The following is an 18709-nucleotide window of genomic DNA, read 5'->3' on the forward strand; positions in this document are numbered from 1 at the left end:
ATGCATTAACAGATGTATATCACTTATCTGATAGTATGTTATATATTATTGAAATTAATACCTGCAATGCTTCACTCGAAGAGAAGCAACTGTTGGGAAAATTCCCAACTTTCCAGCCAACGCAAATATATAAATATATTCTTGAAATATTTAAAAAAACCCTCACATGCATTAAAGGGCGGATGTACATTGGGACCAAGGTAGTCTCAGGACCACCTAGAGTTCGAAAAATATACATGTGAAAATCTTTTAAAGACTCTTCGAATATTTGGTATGGATCTCTTTTATGCACTAAATGTTTGACGTGATGCTTGCTAGACATATCTCGGCAGGATTCAACAGGTTGTGTCATAAGAACTCGACAAATTCTTTCTATATCACTCATTAGATTGCTTTAAAATGAACTAAACAAATTCTCTCTATATCACTCATTAGATTGCTTTAAAATGAACTCGACGAATTCTCTCTATATCACTCATTAGATTGCTTTAAAATATATTGATATTGGTTGACATGTATGTAACATGGTTCAGTTAACGACAACAAACCCATCAAGTATTAAACGAAATATCACAACGAATCAATTGAAATTTTTTTGCGCTTCTCACACTCTGTTTCTATCTAAAAAACCTTAACCTTGAAGCTACTCGGACGTGAACGAAAAAGCGAAGTACAAACAAAACAATATCCCAACATTATTTAGAAGGCCAACATATTTGGTGACGAGGCAAACCAAATTATTTGACTATTTAAGATAGCACATAAACAAATGTGGGCCACAGGACCCACCACCCCCATCAACATTGAGATTGAAGCCAACTAACTGGCATGAAGATGCCGACAAGATGATGCGCCTTGTTATACCAGCCCAAAGAAACGAAGGCTGCATAATTATTATTATTTTTGTTAAATAATAAATTTATTAGATTAAAATGTTAAATTAGAAAGTCGATTATCGAACAACACTGCTCTCTACCACTTTAATAGCGTAGGGGGTTTCTTGCATAATTAATTAATAGTACAGTTTTCTGGCGAAACCACAAAAAAGCCCATTTCTCACGCAGTGTCCCCCTTCCCTTGAATTATATCATCAACTGCGTTTAAAGCGCGCAAGCAACCGCTCCCTCTCTCTCTCTCTCCTCTCTCTCTCTCTCTCTCTCTCTTACGCGCATTTTCTCAAACACATTGCGCGCACGGTTACACCCACTGCCTGAGTTCCTGAGATACTGCCTCATACCCTCGCTTGCGCTTCCAATTCGTTTGGGTTCCTGATTTAATTCAACTTTGAATTGAAATATTTCGTTTCATTTGCTCTTGGGCAATTGAAAGTTTTGGATTTTGTGGAGAAATCGATTCGATTCTCTCTGTGGGGTTTCGGGCGCCATGGCGATTGCAGCGGCAGCTGTCATCGTCCCGCTGGGCCTGCTCTTCTTCGTCTCAGGCCTCGTCATCAATCTCATTCAGGTGCAGCTTCTTCTCGCTTTTTTGCTTCATGGGTTCTGGATTTCGTTTCGTTATTGCCTAGATTTGGGTTCGTTTTAGCTCAGTTTTGTGTCTTCTGCTATCGATTTCTTCAATTTCTGCGTGACTTCCACGAGGGTTTTGCTTCTTTTCGTTTTAGCTTCATGGGTTTATTGTTTCTCAAGTGGGTTGTTTGGGTAAGGTATGCCTGTCAGCTTGCCTCTCAAACTAGGTTTTGTTTCTACTTTCTATTTGTGACCTGCAAGCTTTGTTTGATTGTAAAGAACGTTTCGGAAAAGAAACGAACTTTCAAACGTTTTTTTTTCAATCCTATACGCCGTCAAAACCATTGAGCTCAATTCTATTATCCAAAACTGACTACAAATTTGCGATTGGTTTGCTTCGATTCTCTGTTTCTGTTCTATTAGCATATCAGTTGTGTGTATGTGTGTGTGTATATATTTATATACACACACGCACATTTGTGCACATGTGTGTGTGTGTCTATGCTACAATTTTTCTTTTGAGGTTTTAGTGGATTTAGCTTACTTGGTTTGTTGTTTCAGGCGATTTGCTTCATTCTTATTCGGCCACTGTCTAAGAATACATACAGAAGGATCAACAGAGTGGTGGCAGAATTGTTGTGGCTGGAACTCGTATGGCTTATTGATTGGTGGGCAGGTGTTAAGGTAATAGCTATATCCCCCATATCTTGTGATTTTGATTATTTTGATTTCTCTTACTTCCTTAAATGCAATCGATTTATTGTATGGTGAGTACTTTTAGGTGCATTCCCACTTATTATGCCAGCTTCCAACAGCTTATTTTTTTCAACCAAATTTTTTCCATACAACCCTTATGAACCAATCATGGAAACAGCCTCTTTGCAAAAGCAAGGGTAAGGCTGTGTACAATAGACGTTCCCCCAACCCTAGCAAAGTGGGGAGCCTTGTTGGCTTAGGGTCACCCTTTTAACCCTTATGAACCAATGGTTAAAGTTATTGATGGGTTTGAAAGATTCACAGCAGAAATTGCTACCACAAGAAAGACTAGAAGATTAATTCTTCTGATAAGCTTGTATAAATCCCTGAAATGCATCACAATTCCTTAAGGAAAGCTGAGTACTTTAAGTCAGTAGTAATAAAGTGAAGGACATTGCTTATGACCTGGTGTAATGTTTACTTTAAGTGTCTTGAGATTAAAATTTTGAGTCTTGAATCTTGATTTAGTTAACTGTTTCTGTTGCAGATCCAAGTGTACACAGACCCTGAAACGTTTCGTTTAATGGGTAAGGAAGGATTAAACCTTCTCTTTTGTTTGATGTTTCTTTGTGTTTAGGACTATGTATGTATTGCCCTTTTCAAAATTATGCAGGATAACTTATTTAAATGCATGTTTTCTATTTTCTAGGTAAAGAACATGCACTTGTCATGTGCAATCATAGAAGTGATATTGATTGGCTTGTTGGATGGGTCCTGGCTCAGGTACAAAGTTTATGTGTCATGCTTTAGTCACTGGCATGCACAAATCCATGTAACCAGACACATAATGAGTATATAATATATTCATACGTATACTAATTATAAAAATAATGCCCATACTTATTTAGTTTTTGGCTTTTTGCATATTTACATATGATAGAGGCACCAAAAACTACATTGAAGACTTATTCACATGTACTTGTAAAAGAAGTTCACTGTTTGAATTTAGGCTTTTGGTTCGAAATGGAGTTGTATTCTCTTTATATTAACGATTTAAATTAAATGTACTTATGCAGCGGTCAGGTTGCCTTGGCAGTGCCTTAGCTGTAATGAAGAAATCATCAAAGCTCCTTCCGGTATGTTCCACCATAAGATGCCCTGACAGTATGTGTTGATGAAACTTGAAGGCACTAGCTGTTAAGTTCAAAATACGTGTGTTTGTGTGCATGCATCCACATTTATGTGAATATTTTCTTGTCAGACACTATGACAATACATTTTTGATAGAATTTGAATCAGGACCATTGATTACGTTGATTCTTGCATGTATGTTTGGTTTAGATCGTAGTTTGCCAACATAAGCATCTTATATTGACTTGCCACATTGTTTTAACAAGAGGATATTTCATATATACAAGGCTCTTCCATGGAGGAATTCAAAAAGTTGGGTCCCTTGTGGGGGCCCATCAGTATTGTAGTTCAGTATCTGAACTGTCTATCTTCTACAGAATTCATTTAAGAATCATCCTGTAGATCATTGAATGTGAAATGGCAACTTAGCCTAATCATTGATCATTAAGGCATCTAATCGTGATCAAATAAATAAACCAACACAATGTTTCTGGTCAGCCCCGAATGATTGTAAATGATAATTAAGTGGTTAGGTGGTTTCGATTTTGCTGATTTTGACAAAGATGATTCTTGAATGGAGACTAAAAACAACAAATTGTTCAGATTCTTGAGCAGAATCCCCTAGAAAATTGGAGGGTCTGTATATATAACATATATTTTATCAAATGGGAATAATTTAGAATCTTAACAGCTTAGATAAGATTTTAAAAATTTAGAGTTTGTGAAGCTATTGAGGCCATTAGTTATTACTGGTTAGGAGTATCAATATTTCATTTCAGATCCTATTGTAATGTTATAGATTTTTTATTTTGATTTTTTAATTTGATTTTATCCATTATTCATGAATTAATTAGTGGTTTTGGGTTTTTTTCCGCAAACATTGTCTTGTGGCCCCATTTTCTTTATCCAGCCTACATTTCATTCAACTTAAGTGTTATCATTTGCCTTTGCTTTTGAGGGTTTACTCCTTGTCACTAAATGGAATGCCTTTATACATGCAGGTCATAGGGTGGTCAATGTGGTTTTCTGAATATCTCTTTTTGGAAAGAAGCTGGGCTAAAGATGAAAGCACTTTAAAGGTATGGGTGTGTATGTTGTATATGTACATACAACACACTATATGCACAATATACACAGGCACACATAACTTTTAACTATATAATTTTCCTTCTAATGAATTTGTAATGGAGTCTCTCTTGTCATAGCCGTCTTCAATTTGATAAAAAATCTGGGCATACTTGCATAGATAGACAAAATATATTCATCTATGGAAGTGAGGTTTTGTTGCCAAGCTAAAGAATCAGCTGGTTTTTAATGTTAATGGTTGCTTATGTAGTTTGATGGAAAATTTCCACCAAACTCAGCAGAAGGTGAGTTGTTGCCTATGGTTTGTGGATACAGATGGTAGAAACTCTGTTAATTGGAAGATGTTTGGATAAATGAAGTTTTGGAGTTGCTGTTTCTCCAAGGTAAGATGAGGAATATAATAGGATGGTGGGTGTGACCAAGGAGCATGGTGTTGTTGGAAGGATGCTTTGTGGACAAGCGCTGTTCAGTCCCTCCGGTGGTGGGTGTGGTTAGAGAGGAACAAGCTAATTTTTAACAAGGAGGAGGAAGTGGGTGAAATTTGGGGTAGATTTAGACTACTTGCTTCTCTTTGGGCTGCTTCTGTCAAAAGTATTTCAAGAATATTCCTTTTAGTGCAATCCTGGATTAGTTACTTGCAACTAAAAGGAATGATCCTAAATAAAACAGAATTTTCAATAACAGGTTCATTTCTAACCTAGCTGTTGCTACCGCACCACATAACTTTAATGCAGCCCAGAATCCTTACAACCCTTTTGGCCAACTTGAAATAATCTTATATAGAGCGACAACAAAGAAAACTAATGAAAGAAACAATTTTTGGAATACAATTTGAGTTTCTTTTATTAGTCAAACTACCCTAATACCCTAATAATGATGGTAAATCAGAATAAAGCTGTTAAGAGTTTGTAACTGAGCTTGAACAAAGATATCCCACTTTATAAAAAAGCAAGATTTCATTGTGGTGAGTTGGTGAATGAAGTGGTAGTCAATTGCTTAGAGCTGGCATGGAGCTTGGGTATTGTTGTGAGTGGTTGTGTGGTCATTGACAATGGTAGTATCAAGTTTATTGTGTGGGAGATCTTTAATGTTCTTAGGTCGAAAACAGATTTAGGTTGACTGACTAGCTTTCCTTATCTCTTGCTTTTGATGGCTTCTGTTTTGTTGTTTCTTTAATTGGGTGAAGTCCAGGGTACACGTTGTCTGCTGTGTTGTATTTTATCTCTTTTCAATGAATGTTTTGTTTCTTGTAAGAAAAAACTTTACTAATATCATATAAGTGGTCATGTGATGAAAAAATTACAGCGGGTGATACTTCAACTGACTGAACAGACAATTATTGATTTATGGAATTTAGATGTCAGAGTTTCAAGTCTAGGGACTAATTTTGGAACAGGTTTAAAAGTTAGGGTATTGGTCAATCTATTTTGAAATGTATGTGCATGTTAACGCGTCTACTTTTGGAAGTAACCTCAAATCTTGTGGTTATGCATCTGCAGTTAGGTCTTCAACGGTTGAAGGACTACCCTCAGCCCTTTTGGTTGGCTTTGTTTGTAGAAGGAACTCGTTTTACACAGGCCAAGCTTTCAGCAGCACAAGAATATGCAGCCTCAACAGGGCTGCCTGTACCTAGAAATGTTTTGATTCCTCGTACTAAGGTAAAATTCTTATTGCATCTTCCCATAATAAGGATTCAGTAATAATTATTTTTGTGGAATGCCTTTTCCGTTCCTTGCTGGTTAAGAATTCGCCATCAGTAAAAGTACAATGTTCTGGAATCCTCCTTTACTGGTCCATTATTCTCTATCACACATGTGGTCTGGGCTGTCTGGCATGTCTAATAACTTCCTGTTTCTTTCAGGGTTTTGTCTCTGCAGTAAGTAATATGCACTCATTTGTTCCAGCCATATATGATATAACGGTGGCTATTCCTAAGGCTTCACCTTCACCAACAATGCTAAGACTCTTTGAGGGGCGACCTTCTGTGGTAAGCCTAAACATACTTCAGATTTTAAAGATGCTGCTTAAATAATTTATATTTATGCTGTCGGATAGCATGCAGGTTTGGGCATTAAATTCCTAACTAGCGTACCAGTACTGAAATAGACTATTAAAATGCACATTTTCGTTCAATTGGATAACAATCTGGCATTTTTGTGCAAGGCATTTTAAGAAAACCATCCAGATAGTTGTGATGTGATGTGCAATGCGAGTAGTGAAAATGCCCTTTCATTCTCTTATTCTTTGTGGTATTGGATCACTAGTTGGTATGTCATTTTTCTGATATGACATTTAGGGCGCATGCTTTTCTAATATATTTTGCGTGGGTAATAGGAAGTGCTTTATGTCATCACTGGATGTCAACTACATAATTCGAAGCTGTTCTCCCATCCTTTTATAATGCTAGATTTGCATACTCCAGTCATTTGGTTTTCACTTATTTTTACTGCTAACATCATACACAATGGCAGCAGTGTTGTGCACTGTGCTGCCCATTTCATATTTGGGTTTATATAAATTTGCTTGGTTGTTACTCTCTTGCAGGTGCATGTGCACATTAAGCGGCATTTAATGAAGGAATTACCTGAAACTGATGATGCTGTTGCCCAGTGGTGTAAAGATATATTTGTGGCAAAGGTGGTTACTATATTTTATGTTGCATGAACTTGTGTTCCTCGCATTTCTGTTATCTTTTGAAAAATAAAAGGAAGAAATGAAGATGACTTTGCACAATTATTCTTGAAATAAATTGAACTCAGTAATCCGGTTTTCCTTTCCAATGATTCGTGTACCAGTCTTCTAATTCTGGTATCTTCTTATTTGCCTTTTGTACTCTAGGATGCATTGTTGGATAAACATACTGCAGAGCAAACTTTTGGCGATCAAGAATTGCAAACTACTGGTCGGCCACTAAAATCTCTTTTGGTGGGATACACACTCTTACAAGTCAATATTTTTTTTATTAGCATGTATTTTCTCTCTATGTTTTACGGGAGGTGTTTTGTAATTACTGCTAATTAACTTGTATTTCGTGTAGGTTGTTGCATCTTGGTCATGTCTACTTATTTTGGGGGCTCTGAAGTTCCTCCATTGGTCTTCACTTCTATCCTCGTGGAAGGGTATTGGGTTCTCAACATTGGGTTTGGGCATTGTTACCGTCCTGATGCAGTTCTTGATTCGGTTTTCTCAGTCAGAGCATTCAACCCCTGCCCCGGTGTCTCCTGCAAAGAACGTTAGCAAAGGACAGTCTTCAGGCAAAGCAGACAAACAGCAATAGAGTACACAGCTTGATATCCAGGCCTTTTGTAAGCGGGCGAGTTGTTACTCGTGTGACTCATGTGCTTTGTCACCCCTGCCTTGCCTTACTGAAGTTCCTTCACCGTGCTGTGGTGCCCCTTTGATTTTGTAAAACACGTATTATGTATGCATATCTCAATTCATTAAAGGTTGGTTGATTAGGGCAATTTCTGTATATACTCCGAAAAATTGGCTGTAGCAGCAGTGCTAGGCCTAGAATACTCCTATGAAATTACACTGCCTTTCATCTTGTTTGTCATTTTAAATGTCAGAAACCCTTCAATTTATCAGCATTAGTGACCATGGTGAAGCTTGGACTTGTAATTTTATTGCACTAATAGAGTAATGTGGTCAATTTTTCAATTATTCCATGATCTAAGGTAAGTGGTAGCAAACATGCTCATTTACTTTCGTAAGTTCTAGCAAACCTTTATTTCTTTAGGTTAGCCCTAGATTTTCAACCATGCTAATGGAGTGGATTCGAGGAAACCAAATGGCCTCACCACCATTTACACTACGAAACACAATAACTCATATTTTCAACTTTCAGCGTTTGACAAACCCAAAAAAATAAAAAATAAATAAAAAAATAAAAAAACAACTTTCAGCGCTAATGGTTATGAATTGAAACTTAAAAACCCATCTTCTCAACTCCAAAAAAAATTGAAATCAAACGAAAAAAAATTGCATAAATCAATTCATACCTTAGTTGGAGATTTAAAACTTCAAAATCACCATCCATTGATAAATTAAAAAAAAAAAAAAAAAAAGCTTGTTTTCTCTATAAAAGCTCTTGGGATTTTAGCCGGAATGAATGTATGATAAACATTGCGTGAAACTAAGGTTTAATTATTGCTTGTGGGTTTATTGATAAATTTTAGTTTTATTGTTGATCTTGTTATATACTTGATGGTAATTATACAATAGGATAAGAAAGACAATTCACATTTAAAATTTTAGTTGGGTGTATAAAAAAGTTATATGGGTTCAAATAAAATTTCTTTTCGGAAAAATCATACACGACACGTCATTATGCTTTTGGTTTTTCTTGGAAATTTATTGTTTGAGTGTTATTTTCTGAAACTTTGGACCTTTGCTGTGTAATTGTTGGATTTAAATATTATTGTATCAAAAGAAAAGACAAGTGTTTATCCAGAAAACATGTTATATATCTCTTCTATAATCCATAAGCATTTATAATTATTAGTTCAGTATGTTTGGACGTGAGCCTTTAAAGTCTGACAAAACTTTAGACCCAACTAGAAAATATGCCCGCGCTTTGCTGCGGGACTTGAATGCATTTCCCTAAACTGCATGAATAAGACACATTTTACTCGAATAAATTCTACACAATCATGAATGAACAGAGGGATAGATGAGTGAATGAGGTCGATAAGATAAATAACTTTGTTTTTATATACATTCAACTTAGCTGACATGAAAAGACATTGTACAATTAATAGGACGAAACTGAACGTTCCTAATTACAAAAGATGTGGTTGCAAAAAATGTTCTATTTCCCTAATAAACAGAAGAAACAGAAGCAACATGCAGTTGACACAAATCTTGCCTCTGCAGTCAAGGTGGCAAGATATATGTCCTGTAGGCTAGGCACCTGTTTTAGCAGTTTACAAAAAAAACATAAAAAGCGTTCCTTTCTTGTTCTAGCATCTAAGTTTTCCAGCACAAACATTCAAAGAAAAAAAACATGCAAGACGCCTGTTTCCATAAGAAACAGAAGTAACATGTAATCCACACATTTTGCCCTTGCACTTAAGATGGAAAAATATATGTCTTGCAAGCTAGATACCTGTTTCAGCAGTTAACAAAAAATATAAAAATGTTTCGTTCTTGTTCAAGCAGCTAAGTTTTCAAGCAAAAATGTTGAAAGCCAAAAACATGTAGAACGCCCTGCAGTAGTCGATCATGGAGACTGTGGTGTTCACTTTTTCTAATAGTGGACATCTTCCGCACTATAGCAAAAAACATAAATCATAGTTTAACAAACACTACTATGATGGATGTTATGTAGGCGTGTGCGCGAAAAACAAATTGTAATTTACCTATCTTTGGCTTTTTTGGTTTGAGATTTTGTTCTGAGAGTGTGGCTATCGGCACTTTGTCGGCTGGTTCAATTTTAGGGACAACCAAATTGTGGAATTCTCTAACAATTCTAGCAGAATTGGTTGTCTCTATTTGGTCGTCTTGGGGTTTTTTGCTATGAATCAAGGCACAAATTTATAAGGTTAGAGAGAAATGCGATAGCCATGAAAAAGAGTGCAAAAGAGTGGTGCGAAGGTTTTTCATGAGCAGCAAAACATATTCGTATACCCAAGAGAAGCATGTTTCTTAAGATTTACACATGAGAACATTAATTGAGAGGAAAACTTTACCTGTCAGATTTGTCCGCTTGATCAAGAAACAACGTTGTATTTGAAGTCTTGGTGGGTGCAGCTAATTGAGGTTGTTGATCTAGTAGCTGGGAAGGCGTCAATAGGGCAGGGGTGACTTCAGTTATAATTTGTTTTCTTGCGGTGGCAGCAGGTGTTTGTGGTTTGACTAAGGCAATTGCTGGGCTTGAGAGCGGTTGGTCTTGGAGTAGTCCATGAACGATGAAGTCCATCTTCTCGAAGTAACTGTTTTGATTTCCAAAAGAGTGCTGAAATTTTTTTCTTGCCGACCAAATTTTCCAGAGTTCGCGGCACCACGAAAGGATCCTCATATCCGTCCTCTATCACCAAAGTGTGGCAAGAAACACGAAGTATTTTTTCGGCATGCCTTCCTATCATGAGGAAGTTATCCTATCTTCCACAATAAGATCAATTTTGAACCTATGCAAGATGAGGATATTTTGTTGTTAGGCAACCATTACTGCTAATACCAATCTTGTGAGCAATCTAGAAAATGCAGTAGAACCATCGTAATGCAGGGCATGCATAAATAAAATCAACAGAAAGACACAAATTATTTAGATTTAATTCACTTCACATCAACATATTGTGCAGAATGAAAAGCGTATATTTGAAAATTTGAGAGGCTCTAAAGGTGTGCACTGCATGTTTAATTTCAAACTAATAAACACGTGCAAATATGAATTACCACGACTAAAAGACATAAAATAACATATTGTTCTAGGCTACAACTCTTAATCGGAATGAATTTAAAATAATATCTCACGATCGCCCTGTTTAGAACTACAGCTCTTAAGCAGAAAGTGGGAACCAAAGAGGAATTCTCCAAATGATTGTCAAAGCATCTTTTTATAGGCTTATGAAATGAGTCCATAAATGTGTGAAATCATTCCTAAGATAATAGCATTTGAAATTATTCCTAAGATAATAGTGACATCCTCAAATTTATTAGCACAATGTATCTGAAGCTAGCAAGATAAGCAAGGCCTGGGATGCACACCACAGGGGCATCCTTTGCATCCATGAAGGACCATTTATGTATTATCGTTGTGGTTGTTCTCGAAACTCTTTAGTTTCTTCTTTAAAGGTGGGTAAAACAGTATAGGTGTAGATTACCCCAACACATTATAGCAGGAACATTTACAATAATATACCCCCAAGGGTCAAACAGTAGTAAAAACGTAATGATTGGGGAGACCACCCTAATTTGTCATAATCGCAAGAAAATAAAAAAGGACTTAGCAACTTAATATAACCATTAGATGTAAAGTAGGTGCAAAAGAATATTACCATGTTCATTGCACTCAAACAATTTGTGAAAGTTCACTACCATTTTTCTAAAAATATTTCTGGTTCGTTGAGAGAGCCCAGCTGTCAACATAACTTATTAAAGTACTTCAGGGAGGATGCGAGAGTTCACTACCAGAAAAACCTAATGAAAACACCAACCAACCAAAGCAACTGACCTCCGAACATCGATTTGAAAAATTGAGAACGCAACAAAGAAAGGAAGCAACCAACAAAAAACATATAAAATGCCTAACAACACTCGATAAAGAATTAAGAAAACTGGGTTAAACCAGAATCACTGAGAGAGCAAGAGACATTCGAACAATAACAGAATTGCACAAACAAAATTAAAACCAAAAAAAAAAAGAAAGAAACTATTAGACCTCTTGACAATCAGAGGTCACAGAGACAACCAAGAATGAGAAACAAAGCATATAGAGCAAACGAATAATATAAGCCGAAAAAACCAAACAATCAATTAAAAAATCATAAAACCGCGCTGTCTAAAACGGAAAGCATGGGGAAACAATCGAAGTTCAAGACATACCAAAGCCTTGATTCAAACACAATTGGCTCAGAACCCCTAGATTAAAGGCAGCAGCAAAAGCATATTACGACGTTGTGAGGAGAATCCGATCTAAATTGCAAAAAATAAGTGAGATTCAAAGAAAGAATTCGAAGTGCAAACAAACGAACACAATAAAAGTAACTCAAACTGTGACAGTGCAATGGACTCAATCTGTGACAGTGCACCAAACATGTTAGGTTTTGGCTCATCAATTAGTATCCTTTTCTGTTTAGGATTGTTTTAGGAAATAATGGGTGCACTAATTCTTCTCCTAAAGGGGCTAGGAAAGAATCTTAGTTTCCTTATTCAATTTAGATTAGAAATCCTAGAAGTCTACTTGGAATTGGAAAGGAAGTCTAATTTCCGATTCCACTTAGAATAGGAATTATAATCTGTAAAGGACATGTAAATTGCACCCTATGGCTATAAATAGGGTGCGGCAAGGCTTAAAACAGTGTGGGAAAATCTATGACAGCAGAGAGAAGAGAGAGAGATTAGTTCTAGAGTTTGCAAAAGTACTGTATATTTTATTATTAATTGAAGAAGCCGTGATTTCTCTACCCAGGGAAATCACAACTGGACGTAGGCAAAAGTTTTGCCAAACCAGTATAAGTATTGTGCGTTTTCTAGTTTGATCTATTTTGCTAAGTTTTAGTCTATTGCCGAATATATCAAAAAGTAAGATCGAGAGGGAGTCAGAATTTTAACAAAACAAAAGGTAAGTCTCATAACATTAATTTTCACTTGGTCCCTACATTTGACCAAAGAACTTGACACTTCCCATCTAAGCAGCTAATAACGGGAAGGTCTGAGTTCTCATTATGACCTTTTTTGTATTCCACTTTTCCATCTGAGGCAATAGATAATCTAAAAAAAAATTAATTGAGATCTTCCAACGAATATAAACACGTGCTAAAACCAAAAATCTCTAGTCCTCATCCCCACCCATAAAATCACTACATTCAAACATTTCATGACGAAAGGGAGGGGGATGGCAGATCATAGCACCGTGAACGAAGAGACGAAGCAAGAGGCAACAAAGGTAAACCTCACATGTTAAATGACAAAGACACTTTAGGCAGAGCATTACATTAACAGATTTTATCAACCAATCAAAGCAAGGAGCTTAAAATGCCAAATCCCTTTTAAAAAATATATAAATAAATCCTAAATCCTATTTAATCAAAATTTAGGCAGAGTAAGGAGCTTAAAGAGGTTTGATCGGCTAATCAAACTTTAGGCAGAGCATCACTTACATAGGTCAAATGTATACGAAAAAGCCTAAATCCCATTTAAAAATACACCAAAATTGGAATAATTTCATTCAATTCTAAAAATAAAAGCCAAAATAGCAAGCATTAATTAAAGAGAATTCAAATTTGTATAAACTCAAGAATTTAAAACTTCAAATGTGGCATGTCTTGCACAAAAGTACAACCAAGATTTGGCAACCTTGGCCTATTACCAACAACACCCCCCCCCCCCACACCCCCCAAACAACAAAACACCACCAAAAAAAAAAAAAAAAAAGACCAATCCAGAAAGGAGTTCAAAAGTTTAGAATAGGCAGGTCAAACGTCTAGATGCATTTGCATGTCCCCCTCTAAAATTTTCCAATTCAAAAAACACATTAAGGCGAGATACGCAACTCTAGAGTACAAATTTTAAGGGTGCCACTTCAACTGAAATAATTTCTAGATACAATGAGAAAATAAATTATGGTAACTCGTCATGACAAAATAAATTACATGATTCAAATTAATCTATCAGCAATCTAAGCTCTAAAATGATAAAGGTGACGAAATATACCTATCACCTTGCTCGCCGTGATCTATGACATCCAAGTTCCACTACGTAACCCTCTGGATAGCTGCGTAACTTCTGGAAGCGAAAGCCCTAAGAAGGTTTAGAGCTTTGGTCAGAGAAGCAAAACCAAAAACATCTATTTACACAACCGCGCGCACACACATAGACGCACATGCCCATCACATAAATGGAATCTAGGTAAAACCAAAATACATTAAAAATCCTCAATAGTTAAACTACAATCTAAATCGATTAAGTGCTCAAGATAAACGCACAAATTTCCAAACAAAGCAAAGAAATTGAAATTGTGTCATGAAAACTAACTAATGAATCATACTGAGACATCTTTGCTTGGTGCTTGGCAATGCTCTAACCCACTATGGGTTTTTAAATTATTCTATCCAGGTACAATGATGGGGATCCATTGCCAGCTGACGACTAGTTGTTTATACTTGATAATGTTCTCAATTACCATTTGGATAAAGCTGTTAAAATGCATTCTAAAATCGGTTATCTCACAGTATGTTTATCTACCCAGTTCTTGCTTAACTGCATTTTATTTAGAATTATGTTTCAGTGCCCTTTTGATTCATTATGCTTGGAATCTGTGACTGATTTCATAGTTATATTGATTATTCTAATGTTCATTCATTGTAGGGCAGCAAGGAAACATTAAAATAGTAATGAAGCTCAAAATATTCCCTAAACGCCAAAACCCACAGCACATGCCCTCTACCCAACAAAGATAAATTAAAAACAACAATTGCAGGATCAATAAGGACTTTGTGAACTGCAACAATTAAAAGGGCTGGAAAAACACTAATCTAGATAAACAAAAGAAAGTGCACATTAAAGAACACTAATCTAGATAAACAAAAGAAAGTGCACATTAAAGAGCACCAAAAAGCCAAACACTTTCAAGGCTGTCAAACAAATTTCAGTTCAAGGGTTTGAACCCATTGATCTAACTGCAAACATACAAAGGTCAGAAGAAAAAATGCAGAGAAGAAAATCCAAAAATAAGAATGCCCCCATGATTATTTTTTTTCATTTATTTCTCACAAACCAATCACATATTTAAAATCCAGGCATGAAAGCTTTAGAAAGATAAATAAAAATCCATATAACTAAATAGGCTTTGAATATGAAATCAGGGCGCATAATTATATACCTAAAAATGACAAGGAACCAGCTTCTTCCTCCCACAACCTGAGTTTTTGAAATTTCCAAGGAAAATAAATCCATTAGCAATTTAGAGAAATTCAAGGACCAAATCTGATTAAATTCTTGTTAAATGAGCAAAGCTACCCCAATTAAATGAGAAATGAAAACATTTTGAATCTAAGAAATAGAAGAATGATCACACTAAGACTCCCAAGATGACCATATTCAAACATTTTAGAGACAAAAGGTGCTCAAAAGTTTAGAATGACCAAGTTTAGGCCCCGTAATAAGATATAATAGTTAAAAAGTCATATGCATGAGTTCCAATAGTCAAGTAGTTCAGTGCTAAACAGGTCTTCTGTTTAAATGAAGTTGCCACCTTTTTCTTATTACATGGTATGGTGGTTCATGTGAAACCTTATTTTATTTTCTTGTGAAAATTCCAGTCTAGCACATGCAAGTTTAAAATGTTGGATAAATCCATGTTTAGTAAGAATGGCTGAACCAATTAAGGCATGGATTTCGCATTGGATATTACTTGCATCCCTCTGTGGAGGATTCACGTATCCTCCTATTTGCGAATATCGTATCTTGACCGAATAAAATTATTTATCAAAATCGTTCTATTTATCAATGCTTGTCCAGAGATATAATCATACCAAACAGAAAGACTCAATCCATTGCTAACATCAACAACCATAATTTCCTACCAAAAAGAACTTAGCCCAATAGATTTCTTGGGAAACGATTCATAGTCGCTGCGAACTATGGACTACGCAACCGAAACAGAACCAGATCAAATAAGAGCACTTTGAGTAAAGAAAACAAAGTGAAATCCGTTTTTCATGCAAAGAATTTCTTCGCTCTCCGCTCAACACTTTTGATACGTTTTATTTAAAATAGGTTATGGAATCGGTCATCTCACAGGGTATTCTAACTCTTTTTTTCATTTATTTCACACAAGCCAATCATACGTTTAAAATAAAGCTTGAATAATAACAGGGTACATAATTATATACCCAAAAATGCCAAGGAACCAACTTCTCCCTCCAACAATCGAAATTCCTGAAATTCCAAACATAGCAAATGCATTAGCAATATCATGATGTTTCTTTGCTTTATTTAGTCTAAAGATTATAATGATGTGCATATATATGGAGTAAAGAAGTGGTGCAACCTTTCAACCTCATTTCTAGAAAACTACCCAAGAAACAATGAGATAAAGAGAACCAAGTTTTTTTTTTCTTTTTTTTTTGTGTATTCTAATAATATTTTAGCCTAATTTAAACTACGCGAAAAAAGATTTTGAACTTGGTTCAGTGGCCGAAAAGAATTTGTGCCTCCAAATACTAACCTAGAATTTAAAATTACCATTTTGTGCCATTAGGATGTGAAAACTCAAGCCGCAGGTGGCAGCAATGGTACCAAATTATAATTCTAAATCTAGTAATAGAAACCGGTTGATAATTAACCCAGAATATAACGTCCTAAGAAGTTAGAGCAAATATCCCCTCAAATATTTGCTTCTCTTGTACTTTGGTAATGTGGGGTTGATTTCTAAACGGTAGATGAAGTCCTGAAAACCGAAGAATGAAAAACGTTCTTTCAGTTAAACAAAAAGCACTCATAAATGGAATAAGACATGTAACCAAAAAATAAATCTTGGAAAGCAGACATAAACAAACTTCAATCACAATTACTTTAATACATTTGGATACCAAGGAAAATTAAATTTATTCAATTTTGATATAAAGAAAATTAACTAATGCAGGAAGAACATTTGTGGCTTAATGGCGTGAGAAGTACTCAAAACAAACATTGTGATGTGCAAACAGAAAATTATCATGCTCTCCAACCTAATGCAGGAAGAACATTTGAATTCTTGTATGATATCCATGTTTTGCACAATTAAATATTTATATACCAATTGAGAATAACAATTTAAAGCCCCTTCTCCCCCACTTGAAAAATTCACCTAAAAACCACATTAACCACCACAGTTTAAGAATCCAAACATACCCCAAACTAACAACATACACATCACACACATTGAGAGACATATTTTTGAGACAAACCAACTAAAAATTTCAAAGAAACCAAGTAAAATTTTCAGAGTTTAAAAACAGAAAACCATTAGAATCTTTAGAGAAACCAACTAAACTTGCAATTTGAAAACAAATCCGTTGAATTTTAGCAGCCTTCCTGCATATATTGGCTTTTTTAGCCATGAACGAAGAAAAGATAATATAGTTGTAAACCTTAGACTCCAATCAGGTCAAGTGTGAGATTTCAAACATGGAGATTTACTTCATGTTTAAAAACTGCTAAATACATTGCTAACTGTTAAGAGCATGAACTACAAATGTGGAAAGTAAAAAGCCTTGCAGATAAGTTTAAACGATCAACTCTCAACCTATTATTGTTATTGTTTTTGAGCTGGATGTTCGCATTCTAACATGGTATTAAAAGAGATTATAAGTGCATGTGCTCTTAAATCACCCAACACCATGTATTAATAAAGTAATTTATATCTAAAGATCAAGATATGCAACACCAAACTGCAATTGGATGCCAATCACAAAATGCAACAAAAAAAAAAAAAAAAAAATTGTAATCTAACCATCCCTACACTACCAGTTTGGAGAAGGATCAGAATTTCTTCTCCAAGTTTTCATTTTATTTCAATTGTCCATCGGAGTTTCATTCAAAGAATGATTAAATAAAGACAATGGCATGCCAAAGATTAAATATCCTAATTTCAAACTTCAGTAATTCATAATTGCATAGCTCTGTTTCGTTTTTTGTTTTTTTCTTCCAAAGACCAGACTAAGAGAACGGTCAACACCAACATCCTATTCGAGCAGCTGTTAGCACCTAACCCGCTACTTTGGCGAGCCACCAATCCATCACACCATCATGTCTCATTCCTTCTCTACCACTCACTATTTCTCTCACCTTTCTCTCACACTACGCTCGGTGCACAGAAACACCAAGGCAACCATTGCCGGCCTTTTTCACGGTCAACCATGTGACAATGAAACGACAAAGTTAGGTATGGTTTGGGATTGAGGTGATTTTAAAAAAAGTTGGAATGAAAAAAAGCTAGAGTAAAATTTGTGTTTGGTAACTCAGCTTATTTTCAAAGTCACTGTCATTTTAAAAGCTGAAAAGTGGCAAAAAGCTGAAGCAGCAAAATGCAGCTTCTCAAAATCAATTTTTTTTTTCAAGAAGCGGGTGAACAGTAGAATTTAATGAAACTTTCACAATCTCAGAAATACCTTCCTCCATTTCTCCTTCTTGTTGCGCAGAGCTCTTCATGAGTCTCTGTCTCTCTCTCTCTCTTCTTTCTCTCTCTAGAACGAGAAGCTCCGAGTCTTTCAGGTTCGTTTTGGCTTCGGATTAGGTCCTACATTTGCATAAATCGAAGCCGTTCGATCAGCGCTGTAAGGGATTCAGATTTCAACGATCGAATTCGCTTTTTGTCTGATTGGATGCTCTAATTGGGGTTGAAGATGAACCCGCTGTGCTACATTGCGCCAGTTTCGGTTGATTGGGACCGGGGCACCCCGGTGGCAGCGAAAATGAAGAATTTTGATATGGGTTTTTTCACAAAAAAAAAAAAAGAAAAAAAAAAGTGATTTGAGCTTTTCAGAGAGAAAGGATTTGGATGGAGTGCTTGCAGTTGTATCATTGAAGAAGAAGACCAGAGGATAATGGAATGGAATAAAAAATGGCAAAGTGGATTAAAATATTGTAAGAATAATGACTAGATAATGCTGGAATGAAAAAAAAAA

General features: G+C 35.7%; 1 protein-coding gene across 1 annotated transcript; it reads left to right on the forward strand.

The window, feature by feature from the left end:
- Window positions 1-878: 878 nt before the first annotated feature.
- LOC137713122 (1-acyl-sn-glycerol-3-phosphate acyltransferase 2) lies at window positions 879-7963 on the forward strand. The gene is made up of 11 exons (XM_068452381.2): window positions 879-1464; window positions 2028-2150; window positions 2710-2749; window positions 2872-2945; window positions 3239-3298; window positions 4295-4372; window positions 5879-6037; window positions 6241-6366; window positions 6924-7016; window positions 7218-7304; window positions 7417-7963. The coding sequence occupies exons 1-11, from the start codon at window positions 1384-1386 to the stop codon at window positions 7654-7656; spliced, it is 1161 nt and encodes a 386-aa protein (XP_068308482.1). The 5' UTR covers window positions 879-1383; the 3' UTR covers window positions 7657-7963.
- The last annotated feature ends 10746 nt before the right edge of the window (window positions 7964-18709 follow it).

This window comes from Pyrus communis, chromosome 14 (genome assembly GCF_041283825.1).
Source record: "Pyrus communis isolate YQ-2024b chromosome 14, ASM4128382v1, whole genome shotgun sequence".
In the NCBI taxonomy this organism is placed as follows: domain Eukaryota; kingdom Viridiplantae; phylum Streptophyta; class Magnoliopsida; order Rosales; family Rosaceae; genus Pyrus; species Pyrus communis.

Coding starts and splice junctions, on each gene's coding strand:
- LOC137713122 (XM_068452381.2), top strand. CDS start 1,384: ATGGCGATTGCAGCGGCAGCTGTCATCGTCCCGCTGGGCCTGCTCTTC. Junction 1,465..2,027: donor TCGTCATCAATCTCATTCAG/GTGCAGCTTCTT, acceptor TTGTTGTTTCAG/GCGATTTGCTTCATTCTTAT. Junction 7,017..7,217: donor AAGATATATTTGTGGCAAAG/GTGGTTACTATA, acceptor TTTGTACTCTAG/GATGCATTGTTGGATAAACA.